The sequence below is a fragment of the Petromyzon marinus genome, chromosome 78 (genome assembly GCF_048934315.1).
Source record: "Petromyzon marinus isolate PM22_M1 ecotype Great Lakes invasive population chromosome 78, UKy_Petmar_22M1.pri1.0, whole genome shotgun sequence".
In the NCBI taxonomy this organism is placed as follows: Eukaryota; Metazoa; Chordata; class Hyperoartia; order Petromyzontiformes; family Petromyzontidae; genus Petromyzon; species Petromyzon marinus.
Window position 1 is genome coordinate 2,718,447 of NC_133744.1, and position 19,753 is coordinate 2,738,199.

The following is a 19,753-nucleotide window of genomic DNA, read 5'->3' on the forward strand; positions in this document are numbered from 1 at the left end:
CATGAACGAATCTTTGTTGATAGCTAGTGGGTTTGTCTGAGACCTTACAACCATTCACTAGCAAGACCACCTCAGCTGTACTTAACTCAGCTCACTTGGTATCGTTAATGAAGGACATCTCACTATCTCCAGGTGATTTGCTCGTTAGTTTCGATGTAGTCTCTTTGTTTACCAAAGTTCCTGCGCCTGACACCATTGCAATCATTGAGGACTTGGTACAACAAGGACTGAAGGCTGATGTACCGGCCCTTGCGAGACACTGCCTCACCAACACTTACTTCACCTGGAATGGAACTTTCTACAAACAAGTTGAAGGTACCCCAATGGGTTCTCCCTTATCTGCAGTTGTAGCCAATGTTTTCATGGAAAAATTTTATGCAGAGACCATCCAGGCATCCACTCTACGTCTGTCCTTGTGGAATTGGTACTTAGATGACATGTCCGTCATCTAGCCACATGGCCGACCAGCTCTGAACCAATTCTTCAACCACATAAATTCCATACACCCAGCCATCAAATTCACCATGGAGGTGGAAAAGGATGGCAAGCTACCATTATTTAATGTTTCAATCGAAAGGAGACCAGATTGCTAATTGGGACACTGTCTACGGGAAAGCCAACCATATGGATGCCTGCCTAAACCTGACTCCCACCACCATCCTTCCCAGAAGAAATAATATACACGACCAAATTGGCTAAACTCTCATCAAGCCCCATTGTGAAAAGTGGAGTCTCTGGCTCTTCTTATCCATTGTCTCTCTGGCCTATGTATGTGCTGTGAAGAAGGGTAATTTCCAGAAACGTCGCCTATTATATACTTCCTGTTAAGGCCACACCCACACTGTTAAAGACGAATGCGTTGAGTTTTCTGTTATTCTTCGAATATAGATTGGCCACCGTTGTTTAAATGATAATTATTGACTTAAATAATTGGCCTATTAAGCTGAAAAATTGCATGCGGACTATTATTGTAGAACTAATTCCTCCTTGGTGGTGGTAATGCCAGAAGGATCCGGATATCTGGGTGATTGGGCATGGAATGACCCACCTATGGGTTGAGTCCATGCTGCACTCCTCTCTTGTAGACCACCTGATAACGTAGAACAGGGCACACACACAGACCTCACCTTAATAAAGGAGCATGCACACACCCCTAAGAAAGGCCCCATCCTCACCTGGCTCCGCAAAATCATTGGTCTGCAGCCCCCGAGCTGCGTTCTTTGTCATCTGTTTACGTTTCCATCGTCCATTTCCTACAACCCACCAGCGCCTCCTTCCGTCGTTTCTCCCTGGTCAGCATTAATGCCACCTTCATCCAGCCAGCTGGTCAGCATTAATTCCAACTTCCTGCTGCCTGGTTCATGTTGCATTTTAACCTCTCGGTTTTCAAAGGACACCCCCAAATAAGCTTGGCCTCACCCCTCTCGTTGATCTCATACAGCTGTACGAGTCGACTGTAGATTACATTCCCATGACTGTGGTATCACAGCTTTTGTATATCTATTTACATGTTAGGGTGGTCCTGTTTTTAAATAACGACAATGATAGTGACCCATAAACATCCTTCAATTCGGCTAAACGTTCACAGTAAGCATCATTCAACAACAATAAACAATCCCAATCGTACTACTTTTTTAATGAGGACCAACCGAACACATATTTACACCAAATCATGTCAAGTATAAATTTGCGTTGCTTTATTATTTTGAACCACTGACAACGCAATACCAAATAATTGGTATACATTTTGTAAGTCGACTCAACCACAATCGAGTTGCTGGTGCATGGTGTAAACAGCAGAATTGGGGAGACAAATGCAGCCTGGCGTGGTGCTGGCTACCGGCTGCCGTGCCTTGGCAGCTTCAGCAAATGCTCCAGCGCCATCTGCTGTTAAACTACCTCGTCTGTTATACAGGTGGTGGTGGATTCGATCCCTACCCTTACGCCAGGTTATGCTTGAAACATTGCTACAAAGCTCAGTGGGCCTAATACAATTTCCGTGAAATGACTGTTCTCGGAAATACGAAAAATTGTGGTCAAAGCAATTTTTTTATTGTGCTTGTCGTTTGGTACTTGGACCTCTGTTTTTTTATAATAATTATTTTTATTGAGGCAATGTGTGGCCCGATACATCAAGTTGTGTTGCACATATACACCGTCAACATAAGCCAAACCGAGTATTAAAAGGGAAGGGATGACAAGGGGAGAGAGGGATATAATCGAAACACACCTGACAAAGAAAATGAAAACATGAGGCGACCTAAACGAGCATTTTTCCCCAGTCTAATTTGCAGTGGTTATGCCCCTCAAACTCGGTCCCTGTCTCCCGATCCTCCATTCTGAAAACTTATTTCAGGTGTTGTCTGATGGGGAAAATCTGACTCTGAATCCCCCCTCCTTTCCCATGAGCTTATGGCTCAGGTGTTCCATTCCATAATATGCCATAAACGTACTGTATTATAATAATTATTATTTTTATCAGGTGGGTGGTTCATAGTTCTTCAAGTTAGTCAAATATATATTTTTGAGCTATGGTATTGAAGGTTTGGTGGTATTAAAGGTGTAGTGTCTTGAGGCTGCGGGAGGCATTTATCCGCATAAGATTTCCTCTATTGTTGGGGATAAATCTGTGCCACAACGGTCATTAAATAGCCTTGTTGTCTCGCTGTAAAGCTTTGCAACATCCGGGAAATACCAGAAGGCAGAGATCGTTTGCCCTTAGCCTGGAGGAATCTGGGGCAGTCTGAATAAATCTTCATGAATTTCACCCTGCTCTCATTGGTTAAGTATGCCCCATGCATGAACTTATCTTTACTTATTTGGAGTGAATGAGCACTTGGACTAGCCTTCGAGAATCGCCATATCCTGTCCCAAGTGTGCGGTGGGATTTCCTGGGGCAGAGACCTTTCCCACAATTTCTTGGTGGCCAGTCTCAAGACTGGGTCCCCCTCTATTGGAAGCCAGTAGGCCTCGGATAAACTCTATTTATGTTTAAGAGTCTCCAGCCACATAATAATTGAGTGAGTTAAAATCCCGAGGTTCTTATCCGGATATTTCACTCTTGCATCCATAATTTGTAGGTATCTGAAGAATTGAGAGTGGGGGATATCATATTTCATTCACACCTCTTCAAAGATAATAGGTCCTTCACCCTTTATAGACCAAGGATTTCCCAGCTGTCCCAATTTATGACCTTTCCCCCTATCGTCAGCAATCTTAAGGGGACTCCTCCCAAGAAAATCGGTGCCCAAAAGACCGGGACACAGCCAATGTCCTAGAAACCAACACCAGCCCTGTCAACTCAATGTCCCCAACGCGGACTTTCACCAATATTTGGCCTATAATGCCCAAACTCCACACACACTATTGACCGGGCTAAGACAACAGGACCTCAGCGGCAAAGACTTAAAAATAAGCTCATGAATCATACTAGCCGATGCTCCTGTGTCAATCAGCACCCGGAACTCTATCCCCTGAACATTGCCAACTACCGCAGATGACCCCACCGCCAGCGCCACGACACGGTGCGCCAACACGTTCCACTGCCCCGCGAACCGCAGCCATCTGTTCAACGCCAGAGTCTGTCGCACCCGTGCCGTAACACGATGAGGGATGACGGTGTACAAACCCGATGCGCTCAACAAGGGGGGTGCATGAAGAGGGCAGGAGCGGCGGTGATGCCGATGGGAGAACCGGCGTTTGGAGCCATCCGACTGACTGCTGTGGGGACTGTGGACACAGGGACACCCGAAGCAGCGGCAACGACAAAGGCACCATCGCTGGTGGCGAGAGAGAGAATGGCTGTCTGACTTTGCCGGCTGGAGCCTGTGACGGAGTTCATGGTGGGAGGTGTGGGGGGGCCTTCATCCGACGGTTGAGGCTGTTTATCAGGCCTGGTCCGAGGCTGAAGCACTTAAAGTATTGCCAATGGCCTTGAACGATGAGGCTTCGCCATCTTCAAGGTGATACTGGCAGAGTGGAGGACCTCGCTGCAAATGGCCTGTTGCGAGATGGGTGAGGTCTTCGATCTGCCATCAAACGCCAAGAGAAAATTTCAGCAGTGCAGGCGAGAGGAATTCGAGTTGCCCCTCGCCTACCACAGTGCTCTAATGGTGCTCTGTGTAGTGGCGAATGGGGTTAACATGGAAATCATAGTCCAAATCGAGACAGGAAAATAATTGGGGAGCTCACCTTGACGGGACCCATATTAGTTTCAACACGTCAGGGGGTTCCATGCCCTGTTGAGAACCGATTTCTTAAAAAAAATTGCCTTCTCTCAAATACTCACGGACGAGGGTCAGTGAGTGGAAAAATGTACTGAGAAGGAGGTGCCAGTAAATGCGCTGGTCAATGAGTCCGTGAGTGTACCTTCAGGCGTGCAAATGTTGCTAACGTTGCAGTACCGAAAACAAATAGTCACAACGCAGGCCGTTTTGCCACTTGTGATTCCTCCGACAAATGTGACGACCCCCAGGTTGACATTAGCAGGGGCGCAAACGGTTCAGAGAATGGACCAAAAACCGTTCCGACGAGTATTGAATATTGGGGAGCATCCAATCGCTGTTCAGACGGGGACGGTGCTAGCACATGAGTGATGCCTATAGCTCTCAAAACGGAGGACCCAATGGAAACGGTGGTAGCTGGAGTCGCTAACGATGTTCCATCAGCTGAGGAAAATTGGTGAGACAGGCTGTGTGATGAAAATGAGGAGTTGGCAGAAACACAAAATAACAAACTAAGAGAATTACTCCTGCAATTCTCGTATGTATTCACCAGGAGACAGTATGAATTAGGCCGCACGTCCTTGGCAGCATAACACATTGACACGGGAAATTCGCTCCCTATTCGGCAGCATCAATCACTGATGTGATTGACAAAGGCCCTCCTGAGCAGCTCCTCACCAAACTGGGATGACATTTTTTGACGAAAAAAATGTCATCCCATGGCAGCATATAGGCTGACCCCACAAGCCTCCACGGCATTTTCTCCCTTCTACCTCATGCATGGCAGGGAACTTGAACCTCCCATAGAAACACAGCTGGGTTAGACTCTAACAGGAGTGTCCAATTGGCCGGCATCCTTACAGATCCCATTCGACCGACTCCACAAAGAGCAGACAGTGGCAATGGCGAACAACTCGAAAGGTAGGGCCACTAAGGAGCGATATACAATGCGATGGGTTCATACACTTCCCTGGGCAATTGCAGCGGGCATGGCAGGGCCAAGTCGACATTGTCGAGGTATAGTGGCCGCAATACATATGTATATAGTCGGGACATCGCCGTTGCTATGTTCACCCATCGCGCCTACAGTATGAAGGGTCCATTAGCGATTGGGCGTTAATTATTCGGAAGTTCTGAGTAAATTCCAATTTTTTCAGGGGAGGAGTGATAGCTGCAAGTTTGAAATTTGGAAGTGACCACACCAGAGCTCGGAGATTGATTAATACGTTGGAACCAAATGGCCAGAGTAAATGTTCTTGGATTAATTTGGTAGGGACGGGATCGAGTGAGCAAAAGGTGGGTCGGGACCGAGAGACCAAATAAGAAATGGTTGTTGGGGCAACCACGGAAAATTCCGATAACGAAGTCACCAGGAATGACGGGGGAAATTTTTTGGCACAGGGGCAGGGGAAAAATACGAGGTAAGTCGGAGTTGGATGTTGTACATTTTATCCCCAAAAAATCTGAAATTTCTCGCATTCATCTTTTGATTGGGAGGATGATGGCTGAGATGGTGGCTTTAACATCCGATCAATCGTAGCAAAAAGTGCTCTGGGGTTTATAACATTATTTGCAATGAGATTTGAGTGCAATGAGATTTGAGGAATTCAAATCTTGCGGCAAGAGCTCCCGATTGGCCAAGTACTGAATGACAGTGGAAGGGGAGGGTATTATAATTTCAATGGCAGGGTTGGGGAAAAAGGAGTGAGGGACCATTTATTGAGTCTCTTTCAAAAATGGCGTAGACGGTGTGCGTAATAAACACAAACCCACATGTGCTGGCGTGCCTCTTGACTACAATGGTTACTGTTCCCATGACCTTCACTAATTGATCCCTCTACACATGTTGATATCTCGGTCTAACACATCGTCTCATTCGCTTTTTATAGTGGAGCAGATAACATGAACATTCACTAAAATGCTATTTTCTCCTGGGATCATTAAAAAAGACACTTAAAAAACAAAGATGGCCACCGTCTTTTCAAGATGGCTACCATATTTTTTACAAACTGTCAATTTTGTATACATTTTGGGCAGATATCTCATCACTTTGATCTTAGTGTCTATATATCTGCTTGTGATATAATTGATGAATAAAAAAATGCTAACTATTAAATAATTAACAAAGTCCAACATGGCCTCAATTTAGCGTCATGAAAATACTATTTTTAAATACAGATCAATCGAGCCATGTAATTGTGTTTTTACTCGTATGTATACACCAGTTTGGTGAATTTAACAGATTTACTATAATCCAGCTCATCCTGGCACATCTGCATAGTTCTGTGCATCTCAGACCCAAGTGGTAACATTTGCATCTTCCATGACTCTGTCTTAGAGCATCGATAAGTCAGTTTTTGGAAACTGTTTGAAATCGATGGAAGCACAGCCCAGACAATCCTCCACATTTCACCTTCCTGTAACCATCCCCAGTTAGAGGGGTACTGGGTTACTGGTTGGTGCACTACTGACTGACTGCACACCATCCAGATAAAAGACGTCCCATCATCCTTGGTTTGGCTTTGCCTTGCTGGCACATCCTGTAAATTCAGGGACGACTACTTATTGTGGCGGCTTATTCTGGAGCATTTGGGACGGTAACTGCATGCTGAGAAACAATACCTTATCTGACACTAAACTCCACGCCGAGTTGCAAAGCACCGATATTTGCAGTGTATCGGGTGGTGCTGTTAAATATATTGTGAAATAAAAAAAAATACATATCTTTTTTATCATTAAAATTATGAAAAATATGTTTACATTTTCGTTTAATTGTATAATATTAATGTGGTTGTGTGTGGTTGAGTGTTATTAAAAATGTGTGCGTGTTGTTAAGTGTAATGAATAATGATTGTAATTATAAAAAAAGAATGAGTGATTAATATTGATGTATATAATTGGGACGCGATTATGCATAACGTTATCACAAGTTATTATTGTTATTATTGGCTCTCGTTATCTAGGGGTGTGTTATCAATTGTGATCATTTCAATGATTATCGCTTTCGCATTTACTGATTCTCGCTTCATCAATTATACGTAATTATGTCAGATCTCAGGATTCAGATCTCACCGCAGGATAACATTTTCGCAATTGAGACAATGCGTGACTGAGGAAAGGAGCACTCGGACCCTGCTTTGTCTGACGAACTTTAATATAAACTTACTCTAATATCCAAAAACACTTATCATCAGAACAGCAACAACAGTAAACATGAAAATATACGTAAATCCGTACTGAATGATTATAAAAGCATCCACGGTCAAATCTCACGATCACGTTATTAAAAGAAAACAATAGGCAAACACCTCAAGATGGCAATATTCGTATGGAATTAATGCTCAAATGCGTATCAAATGGTTAGAAAGTATCAACGATCGGATCTCACGATCACGTGATAAAGAAAAAACAACCCGGATAATTAATCATGGTAACGTAAAAATTCGTTTGTTATGGTTTGTGATGCATGCAAGCTAAGATTCTTCTTGGTCCACAACCTGTACAAGGTACAGTTGAAAAATGCGAAGTGAATGTAAAGTGAATGTTCCATCTTCTGTCTTCTCTCTTACCGAAAATACCTCCAGTCCCACAAAGATGTGTAGAACGTCAGGCGTGGTTCACAGCTGGAGTGCGCTCCCGACTCTGGAGGCTGTCAGTCAGCCGTTAGCTGCTGCGCTGCACGCTCACAGATTGTCTGCACGCCAGGCTCGATCTGCAGCTGGAGCATGCAGCGGCCACGCTGGCCCAGCATGCTGCCTGTCAGCAGCCTTGGGAGTGGCTTGGTTCGCGAGCACCTTTGGTCGCTCACCCTCAGGAGATCCCACGCCGTGCAGCGGCTTGCACGTGTCCACACACTCTAACATGCTCTCAGCCTCTTGACCTCATCCAATGTCAGTTACTGGGCTCGACCAACAGAACTTTTACATCCGATAGCTTGGACAATATTTCATGCATACTTGATAGTGGTGAATAACTCGTCTCCACTTCACTTCTCACGTGTCTTAGCTCATCACAGTATTGTATGAAAATTCCAACTCCTAGCTTATTACAATACAACTTCTCGAAGTCCCTGACTCCACAAGTGACTCAAAATATGAAAAAAAAACGTAAAATGAAAATTTCAGCAATACTTAGTCTGCCTTAGCAAGAACTCAACTCTCAACTACTCAGAGCCTTTGCCTCTGCAAATCTCACTCTTAGCCGAATTAGGAGTGCTCTCCCCAGTCGCCAATGCATGACTGACGAACACGATGTTTGTACGCTGTTTCACAGGAATTGATAGCTTATTCAATTATTTACCTGAGACGTCAAAAGCTCATTCCACGTTCATGCCCCTCGAGCATTCATCGGGTCCGACTTCGGTCATCTTTGCTTCTTGGCTCTGTAGATATCGTGGCACGTGATGTCACTTACCCCTATCAAACTCCCTTCCTGCGGAGGTCATCCTTGAGTGGAGACAAACCTGTTTGATTGCCCCTTGGAATGTCAATCGACTCATGGAGGTGGGCCCCTTGATGTGGTGGTGGTGCGTGTGTGTAGCACGTGCATGTAGGTCTTCTCAGCCTTAAAGTCGACTCGGCCTTAAAGTGAATACCTGCTGGAGCATGCAATGATAGCCACTGGAGAGACAAAGGCGGTCAGACGCAGCTTTGGTTGTACCCCCTTTGAGTACATTACGTTGGTCGTGAGTGGTAAAAACTGTGAAATATTTTATTGCATGATCATGAACATAGAAATCGACTCTTAAATCATCCAATACTGGACAACTCGGTCACTTTTACGCAAATAAATACATAATTTATGGCCATCTTTAAAAATGGCTGTCAACTTGGATTTTCAAGTGGCTAAGTTTTTTTTTTCTGAAAAGATTCACCATTGTGGCTATCTCTGGCCAGCTCCAAGCTTGATTCACAAATTTAATGATCCCTGTGAAAACAGCACATATCTGTTCCACTCACGCTGCAGGTTCACAACACTTATCTCCCTCTCTGCGTCTCCCCACGCACTGCTCGAATTTGGAATGCCATCCCATTGACCCTTTCCCAAATGTTTACATTAACCTTTCTTAATTAAATAAACGTAATAACTATTGCACCTTTAATAGTGCTCAGCAACCGTCATCAACAAAGGTAATGGTCGAAAGTATTTACCTCCATAACTGTGCAAATGATGAATCTTGTCATTCAACAACCAAACTGGTAGAAGGAATATTCAAATTTAAAATAAATTATACATGACTGGGTAGGTTTTCGCGATTGTACTGTATAGATGTGTGATGTGTTTTTGAGCTGTACATTGTTTTGTTGGGCATGATATCCACGTTTCTCTCCAAGTGGTCGGAGCTTCTGCAGAAAATTAGTGAAATATTGGACACCATATCCAGCAACAGGCAGTTCAACCCAGAAAGCATGCGAGTACGAGATGCTGTATTATTTCAGGCACATTATTAAACCTCACCACATGGGGATGCTGCCACTTATCACAAGGGCGATGCCATTCCTTTGAGGGTCGCAGTCCACTTCGAACGTCAACCGCCAACTGAAATCCGCAATTTGCTGGAGTGCGCATCAAAAGTGACAACCGTCTCCCTCAAACAAAGATCTAAATCACCAACAACAACAAACGCCATTCGCCACTAAGTGGTGGTGACGTCACCATGGCGCTTGTGTCAGGCTTTGTGCACAATGAGGTCATTAGACTGGTCGCAGACACAATGGTGACATCTCTGACGAAGTGGAACCATCGGATGCCAAGAAAGTGTCTTTGGAATTGCATGTGGAATGACTGCAGCTGATCCAATGAGCTTGAAGCATTGTCCAGGGCTGGGCACCATACAACAAAACCGACAAAACACAGCACTAGTAAACTCTCTATTTGTTGCAGAGATTTAAACATTTCTAGGACCAGATGCGGTTCAGACCATTCATTATTCTTAAGGCCAGTCCGATCCGGCGCATGACATCAGGTACACATCGTCTATCGCCTTTTAATGTGCAGATGATAGGTGGAGAAATTCCTTCACTGCTTTGGCGGCATTGCCGTTCATTATGCAGGGTACTTCTGGAGGTCCGAAGCCCAAGTTCCAGACTTTTGTTTTCTGCCATGAATCAGTGTCCAATTTTTCTTGCATTGTTGGGGACATGTTGGAGGACTGTAGTGTGAATGGTTCAAAGTCAAAAGCCGCCTTTAAATCAATGTAAGCGACATGTGGTAGGTGATAGAACTCGATGCAGTTTTGCAAGTCAGTGAAGTGCAAGCACAGCATCCGTCGTAGACTGATTGATCTAACATATAAGGGAACGTTTCGATTTAAAGCTTTCGTGACTGCAAGGATTCATCTTCTTTGGTTCTTTCGGTAAAGTCACGTAGAATGAGAATAATTATTTTATTATTTTATTCTCATTCTACGTGACTTTACCGAAAGAACCAAAGAAGATTCATGAACATTTGCAATGCATTTATTCTCAGTTAAACTCAGCCATTTTTTCACGTACGTGGCCATCATGTTTCCTAAAGGTGATATGATGTCAGATTCATCTTTCTTGATTTGCGCCAGTGGTCTCCAACAGCCGAGTGTCGAGACTCCTTGGTGTCTCTTTGTTGCTGTCCCCGTTCACTCAACACAATCCTGGGCCTTCACTTTATTCGGCTGCTGCCGTAAAAACCACCATGTCCCCAGGATGGAGGCACCAAGAGTGAACAAAGAAACACAGAGCAAGGCCACAGCAGACACGATGCAGCCTGGAAGTCCTGCATAGGGAGGGGAGGATCAAGGATCAGGGTTAGAGGTCACTTGTGGAACCCACCAACAACTACACTGTTACCACCTTCCGACTCAGACATCTGAGACATTCAGTGCAGGGCCCTTCAATTTTGATTGTTTGTCCTCTGGCTATTTCGTGTACCGAGCTGATATCAAACAATTATTACACTGGCCTTAAGAAGATACGAATCTGGCACGCATGGCCACTGGCAAGTTATTGATGTGTTCCTTGCATATGATACGAGTCAGTTTTAGTCAAACAGCTTCATGAGGTCATCGAGATGATTGCATGCGATGTTGGTAACACGGCTCAAGATTCTGCAGTTGAAAAGACCTGGTGCCTCCTGAGCTGTGCCAGGCTGCCTCAGCATGGCCCAAGTTTGGCTCAGTTGTACAGTGGAAAAGAGGTTTGGAATGGTTAAGCTATTATCCATCACATCAATGCCAATCTGTATCCGTATTAATTTTAGACAAATGACTCTGAATTATGAAGTTCCACTGGGATACATTCTTGATGTCTTCCATACACTCCATGTGAGATCAATTACTAACAAATATTACCTTAGACACCATCATCATCGATGGGCAGTTAGTCCATCGTTTTCCACTGCACATTTCGCCATTTATTTCCACTTTCCTCAGGCTTGTGCCAATATATTCAGGTAGTGGCACATGTTTCTGGCACTAATCTGTTATGTCATCATTACATTCTCTATTAACTCTTTTTCAGGTTCCTTCCATTTTTCTGAACACACTTTTAATTTTCCTGTTATTGTCGATCCTTCATATGTGTCCAAATGGTGCCAGGTTCCTTCTCATCACTGCCTCCATCAGGTCTTCTATGAGCAACCTTTTTCTTATGTCTACGTTGGTCACTCTTTGGGTCTACTTTAGATGCAGTATCCTTCTATACTACATTTTGAATACCAGTATCTTATCTCAGTCAGTCTTTGCAATATCCAAGTCTTGCAGGCATACAAAGCTGCACTGAACACCTGTGTTCTTAAGATGATCAGGTAAGTCTTGGAAGTGATTTGCTTCTCCAGATGTTATTTAATCCAGCGATTACTCGGTTTGCCTTTGAGATCCTCGCTTTTTATCTTTCATGCAATGGTTGTCCTTTGTCAGTAGACTGCCCAAGTATAGAAATTCCTTGACATTCACAATCTTTCTGATTTCTATTATTACTTCATTCTTAATGTCCTCCGTTTCGAACACCATTGCCTGTCTTCATGACGTTACTCCTCAGTCCTGCATCCTTTCCTAACTCAGCATATCAACACTTCTCTGCAGTACGACATAGCTTTGCTCAATCAGATATATATCTCAGATAATGTTTTATTTGTCCTTGCACAGATATTCATGTATGGTATCCATCACTCTTTCCGAGTACATGACGACGTTGTTTGGTGATAGTGGGTCTCCCTGTTTCATACTTTTTGTTGGGAACCAGTCTCCTTTTTGCTGTCCAAACTTAAATTCTGACTTTGAACTTTCACCCATATTCTGCAGAATCTGTCAGACTTTTCTGTCCTCCGTATGATCTTAATGTTGACCACATTGCGTCTTCTTTAGTCGAATCGAATGCTTTCCGGAAATCTATGAAACTTTTGTAAACCAGCCTATTATTTTTCTGCTATTAGCATTAACATCACGATTTGATGTATTGTGTTCCTATATTTCCTAAACCATGCATGTTTATCCACTAAATATTCTTCAGCCTGTGCTTTTAATCAATGCAATAGTATTCTCATTAGTACCTTCTCCATGTGGCTTATTAGTGGGTTGGTTCTGTAATATTTACAATCAATGACATTTCCTTTCTTGGGTATCATCACAAGTATGGATTTTGTCCACTCTTCTGGTATTTTTCTTTCTCTCTAAACTTGCTTGCATAGCTCGTGGATTTATTTTACAAGTCCTTCCCTCTAGCTTTTATCATTTTTCGGCTCATGCCATTCGCTCCGAGACATTTGTTTTTCTTCCGATGTTTCCTTGCATTTTTAATTTCTTCATTCAATATTTCACCGTTTTCTTCATCTCGAGTGGTGAGGATATATTTCCTAGTTCATCCAACAACTCTATTCTCTTCATCCGCTTCCCTATACAAATCGTTGAAATATTCAGACGAGTTATTTTTTGTTTCTTATTTGTCCATCAAGGTTTTGCCGTCTTTTATCGCTGTTTGTCTTGGTTACCACTTCCTATTTGTGCTCTTGACGAGTTTGTAGACCTCCCTGGTCTTTTGTTTTCCAGCATCGTATTCAAAGTCGCTACATTGCTTTCCCAGCTATTCTTCTTTTTCATTTCTTGCTTATGTCCTTCAATGCATAGTTTTTTGTACTTAGTCGTCCTATTCCTTTATCTTTAGCCTCATATTTGCTCTTTTCCTGTGGCAGTTCCAAGTTTTTCTCAGATATCTATATTATTGGGTTTTACTACTACAACAGCTTGCTCCACTCTCTTCATTCGTGCTAATGCCATGCTGTCTATGCTAATGTGTTCTATTTCTGCTCTCCTGATTCTACTCGATGTCTTCTTCATATTTCCTCTTTGTCTCCTCGTTCGAGTGACTCTATGTTCCTCTCCTTCTCTTATTGTATTCTGGATATACGTTTTAGTTTTAGTCGTAAGTTGCATAGTACCAAGCTATGGTTCAAAGACACATCAGCTCCTTGGAATGTCCTGGAGAGGCGAACTGATGTTTTCCAACATCTGTCGATCATTATCAGATCAATCATATTCCAATTTTTTTTTCCATGCGTTGCCCTGCATGTCCATTCTCTGCAGTCTTTTTGCAATTCTTCGTATTGCATATGAGCATCTTATGTTTTTAAGCAAATTCTAGCAGTGTGAATTTGTGTTCTCACATTCCATGTTCTTACTGTGATCTCATTCGCCATTCTCAGAATATTCGTTGTTCTGGTTGCTTTGTTTTCTAACGGTGTCATAGCTGCTGCTACATTACAGTAGCAAGTTGTTTGACCCAATCCCGGTTGCTCGATTGGGGATGCGGACCTTGTTAACCCATGTGACGGCAGAGCTGGTATCCTGTGGTCGTGAAGTGCATTGGATGTCGTTTGTCTTTTTTTCACGGCCTAATTATGAGCACCCTTTCATATATCTGAGCTGTCAAAAATATGCAAGCCAAGATTGATAGTATTTACCTCGATAATGTTGTCTGATATGTCAGATATACTCCCAACATCATTAAACGTTAACATAGCATGAGCTAGAATATCTGGGAGAAGACACCCACTACTCTCTATGAGCAGTTCAAAGTACCCACCCAAGCCAAGCCGCGGGGAATTAGGCAACTAGCATAACCAGGCAACAGCCAGATTTTAGTTGTGTCGGGTGGTGGCGGGTTTAACGACACATTTGTATATATTTACGAGATATAACCCACAATAACTGTAATATGGATGATATTGGTCGCGAAAGCCTACGTGTTAAACTGGCTCACAGTCTCCGTGCATCCCAGCTCAAGCGAGCGATGCATGTTACTCCGTTCCATTGCAGTGGTGGAAATTCCATGTTTCTATGGTGGGATTTTTAGCATTCTCCCCTTAGGACGATCAGTTGAGTTCCTATTATGACTGCGTGATTATTTTTCTGCTGTAAATTTCCACATGATAAGCCACTTTTTTTTCTGAAAACTAAGTGAATACCTCAATGGGCTTTGCCTGGTAGTATGGGGATGGTTTAGTTGTATTTGTGATTTGTTTACCCTTCTTTTACTTTGCACTACTGTCGTGTTTTTGTACTGTTTGTTGTTGTAACGTTCTTACCCCTTGCCCCCCTACTGGACATCTGTGAAAAAGATCTTCATAGCTCATTGGACTGCTCCGGTAGTATAAATACAGATTCTGATGCCTGTAACGCGGCACTATGGCAGTTGGTAAATCACGCAAATTCGTGAAACTCCATCGTTATCCGTGGGCATCGCAATCGCAATGTCTTGACTTGCAAGGGTATAGTGGTATAGCAAGTGGATTACTTTGGTTTCCTGCACTTGTGTGTGGAAACTGTGCGACATTTTCTACGCCGTTTTAAGATTAAATGTGTATGAATAATGCTATTTTAATCTAGTTATTTTATTATTAAATTAGTGAACATAAAGAAATGATCAAATTCCCGAATGGAATTTGAATGTGTGGGGTGCCACTAGCATACAGTGAGGGAAAAAAAGTATTTGATCCCCTGCTGATTTTGTACGTTTGCCCACTGACAAAAAAATTATCAGTCTATAATTTTAATGGTAGGTTTATTTGAACAGTGAGAGACAGAATAACAACAAAATCCAGAAAAAACGCATATCAAAAATGTTATCAATTGATTTGCATTTTAATGAGGGAAATAAGTATTTGACCCCTCTGCAAAACATGACTTAGTACTTGGTGGCAAAACCCTTGTTGGCAATCACAGAGGTCAGACGTTTCTTGTAGTTGGCCACCAGGTTTGCACACATCTCAGGAGGGATTTTGTCCCACTCCACTTTGCAGATCTTCTCCAAGTCATTAAGGTTTCGTGGCTGACGTTTGGCAACTCGAACCTTCAGCTCCCTCCACACATTTTCTATGGGATTAAGGTCTGGAGACTGGCTAGGCCACTCCAGAACCTTAATGTGCTTCTTCTTGAGCCACTCCTTTGTTGCCTTGGCCGTGTGTGTTGGGTCATTGTCATGCTGGAATACCCATCCACGACCCATTTTCAATGCCCTGGCTGAGGGAAGGAGGTTCTCACCCAAGATTTGACGGTACATGGCCCCGTCCATCGTCCCTTTGATGCGGTCAAGTTGTCCTGTCCCCTTAGCAGAAAAACACCCCCAAAGCATAATGTTTCCACCTCCATATTTTATGGTGGGGATGGTGTTCTTGGGGTCATAGGCAGCATTCCTCCTCCTCCAAACCCGACGAGTTGAGTTGATGCCAAAGAGCTCCATTTTGGTCTCATCTGACCACAACACTTTCACCCAGTTGTCTTCTGAATCATTCAGATGTTCATTGGCAAACTTCAGACGGGCATGAATATGTGCTTTCTTGAGCAGGGGGACATTGCGGGCGCTGCAGGATTTCAGTCCTTCACGGCGTAGTATGTTACCAATTGTTTTCTTGGTGACTATGGTCCCAGCTGCCTTGAGATCATTAACAAGATCCTCCCGTGTCGTTCTGGGCTGATTCCTCACCGTTCTCATGATCATTGCAACTCCACGAGGTGAGATCTTGCATGGAGCCCCAGGCGGAGGGAGATTGATAGTTCTTTTGTGTTTCTTCCATTTGCGAGTAATCGCACAAACTGTTGTCACCGTCTCACCAAGCTGCGTTGCAATGGTCTTGTAGCTCATTCCAGCCTTGTGTAGGTCTACAATCTTGTCCCTGACATCCTTGGAGAGCTCTTTGGTCTTGGCCATGGTCGAGAGTTTGGAATTTGATTGATTGATTGCTTTTGTGGACAGGTGCCTTTTATACAGGCAACAAGTTAAGAGTAGGAGCACTCCCTTTAAGAGTGTGCTCCTAACCTCAGCTTTTTACCTGTATAAAAGACACCTGGGAGCCAGAAATCTTAATGATTGAGAGGGGGTTAATTACTTATTTCCCTCATTAAAATGCAAATCAATTGATAGCATTTTTGACTTGCGTTTTTCTGGATTTTGTTGTTGTTATTCTGTCTCTCACTGTTCAAATAAACCTACCATTAAAATTATGGACTGATCATTTCTTTGTCAGTGGGCAAACGTACAAAATCAGCAGGGGATTAAATACTTTTTTTCCCTCACTGTATGTTATCTCCATTGCCTTGTATACAGGAGGTCGTGGGTTCTATCCCGACCCTGACGATGCCTGCTGTATATTTGGAGTATGTGTGTCTCTATCTCTCCCCGTGGTCGCCTTGACTTTTCTCCGGGTCCTCCGATTGTTTTCCCTCCACATTTAAATTCAGCATCACGCATCTAGGTAAGGCCCACTGAGCTATGTAGCTCTTTTTCAGAAGCGACCTGGCCACAAACGATAGCTACACGAAATGGCTTATCACGTGGAAATTAATATCAGCGGACAAGCACTCTAAACGTGTGACGTTGTATTTTAATGTGGAGGGAAAAACCGGGGGACTGGAGACAAAACCACACGACAACGGGGAGTACATGATGTCACCCAAAGGTAACTGACACCACCGTTTGAGGGAAATGTACCGACGTGACGCCATGTTAGTGCCATAACTCACAGTGACGTCATATTTCAACAGATTTGAATCAATGCTTTTTTTCAGATCGTACAACATTACAAATCCCTCCTTCCTACATCGTTACTCATTAGCACGGTACTGTATAGGCTTGGAGGGATGTTTGGAAATACCCTCTGCTCTCTCTTTCCTAAACGTGACCAATTTACAAATCGATCACAAAAATAAAATATTCGGGCATCTTTGAGCAATAATTATTTCATCTGGAAAAATATCAATATAGTTATATTTTCAGATTTGGTAACGATAAATTGAGTACTACTTTGTGGGCGAATCGCCAATGGTTATCCTATAAAATAGACTCTCTTCCGTGATGCTCTGGAATTTCTACTGCCGTTTCTGGCCTGTAATTATGCGATGAGCCCCGATGCCTCAATGCTCGTGCATTTCCGATGACAGGGGCAAAGAAAATGTGTGTATAGCACAGAGAGTGAAAAGCAATTAAGGTACCCACAGTGAATTGCTTGACTACATGCGATAAAAAAGTAGAAGCAATAGTATTGCCCAAGAGTTGCACCACTAACTTCTATTAAGTTTGAGTTCTATCATTTGGAAGCCGTGTTAATGGCTTCTTACCATACTCTTTGGTTCTTTCGGTAGTGCTGGGTGAAGTAATCCAAAGGCGTCCAGTGGCGGTTCCTCTCGAGCCGCTGGTGTTGATAACACAGGAGTAATTTCCACCGTGTGCTCGTGTAACGTTATAGAGCGTCACATAGCTGGAGCCATGCCTAAGGTCCAAGTGTCCCTCGTACATCACGTGGCCCAGTTGATGCACTCCGCTAGAGACTTGTGAGTCCTTGAATTTGTGCATTCCAAATGAACAGCACACACGCGCATTAATAAGCCATTAGCATCGCAACATAATCTTTACAGGAATGTAGTTCAGCTAAATCCCTCTAAGAGGGTTACTGGGTTTCAGCATTCCACAATAAAACAGTTTTTTTTCGGGTATTCAGTTCGATGTCTTAGCATGGTTTCCCTTGACTTTTTTTTAATTCAGGCAAGCCCAGATATGAGTTTCAGGAGTGGTTATATCAGAATTAGCATCTTTATACTACGGGAGGAATCCGATGAGCTATGGAGTTATTTTTCACAGGTGTCCAGTATGGGCGGGTCAGCAAGTTACAACAAACACAATACACAAAACACGATTGGAGTGCAAAATAGAGAGTAAGGTAAGAAAGTCACTAATCCAAGGCGGCACTAGAAGCTGTATGGATTGCAGCAATACCATCAGCGGTGATGCGTTTGATCCTTTGGGCTTCACCACAGTCGCAGTTTGGTGACTCTTTGATTTTCCTTTTATAGAACAACGCGTATGCCGCACATCTCATGCGCTGGGCCCGAACGCGGTTCAGCGTGATTTACTTCGACGGTCGGGTCCTCAATGAAATGTTGTATTTGCCACGTTCATAGCCACCCACCCGGTGTCTTTATATTCGGTTGCCAGAGAGTAGGTGCGTATCCAGAATGGCTTCCTGGATTTAAGCCTAGGGCGTGGGGGTACCTTTATGTCTTAGTAGGCGAAGTTTTCCACGATCTTGTTGTGCTCCCTGAATCGTTGCGGCATCATGGTGGATGTTGGCTGGAGCGATGTCTGCCAGCCTGACAAGCCACGAGAGTGGAGTGGATTTGAAGGTGCCGCTGATGATACTAAGTGCAGTGTTGATTTCAAGATCGACGAAGTTTGTGTGAGGGCTGGCACCCTACACTGCAGCACAAGTCCACTGCTGTAGAGTGGACTGGGAGCTGCATTGATATCTTAACGTGTGGGGCGTAGCTTCCCCATGTTGTTCCCGTGAGTTTCTGGAAAAAAAATTACTCATACTTTTGTTTTCATTCTGGCTTGTTCAAGGTGTTGCTCGCAGTTGAGCGTCCGGTCTAGGGTACCTGGGGTGGTGGTTGTGTGTTAGTGGTGTTATGCAGAAGTTGATATTTAATGTTTTCGTGGCTTGCCTGTTGTTCAGATGGAAGACGGAGACGACCCTCTTGGAAGCATTTTATATTAGGCACCAATTTGTGAAATGTGCTTCGAAGATCTTGAGATCTTATTAAATAACTTTTCCAGTGTCTTCTATTGCCCGGCTTTGGTTGCCAATGCGATGTCGTCCACGTATGTGAACTTACGGGAGGATGTCGCTTGAATCTCGTCGGTGTAGAGATTAAACCGCACTGGAGCAAGAACAGATTCCCACAACAGTCCATTGTTCAAATTTAGTGGGCTGCTGGCAGCCTCCCAAAGGTGAATGGTGAACCATCGGTCGCTCAGCATTTCAGTGATGAGTCTGATAGTTGGGTGGCAGGCAAGGCTGTCGCGAGCTTCAGCATGAGACCCTTCCACCACACCATATCATATGCTGAGGTGAGGTTGATGAATGCTGCTCCTGTTTTGAGCTAGTGCTCAAAACCGATCTCAATGTAACTTGTTTAAGCTAGCACCTGGTTGAAGCAATTTTTGCCGGTTCGGAATCCGGCTTGTTCCTTAGGGGTTATGTTGTCGAGCATAGGATTTAGCCTTTGGAGC

General features: G+C 43.7%; 1 protein-coding gene across 1 annotated transcript in view; it reads right to left on the reverse strand.

The window, feature by feature from the left end:
* Window positions 1-8,915: 8,915 nt before the first annotated feature.
* The window catches only part of LOC142907367 (uncharacterized), a 29,039-nt gene continuing 18,201 nt past the window's right edge, over window positions 8,916-19,753 (reverse strand). Inside the window, exons 5-6 of the mRNA XM_076056824.1 lie at window positions 17,806-18,025; window positions 8,916-10,973 (exon numbers count right to left, since the gene is read on the reverse strand). Coding sequence (XP_075912939.1) covers window positions 10,837-10,973; window positions 17,806-18,025 — 357 coding nt within the window. The 3' untranslated portion in view covers window positions 8,916-10,836. The remainder of the gene's footprint in view (window positions 10,974-17,805; window positions 18,026-19,753) is intronic.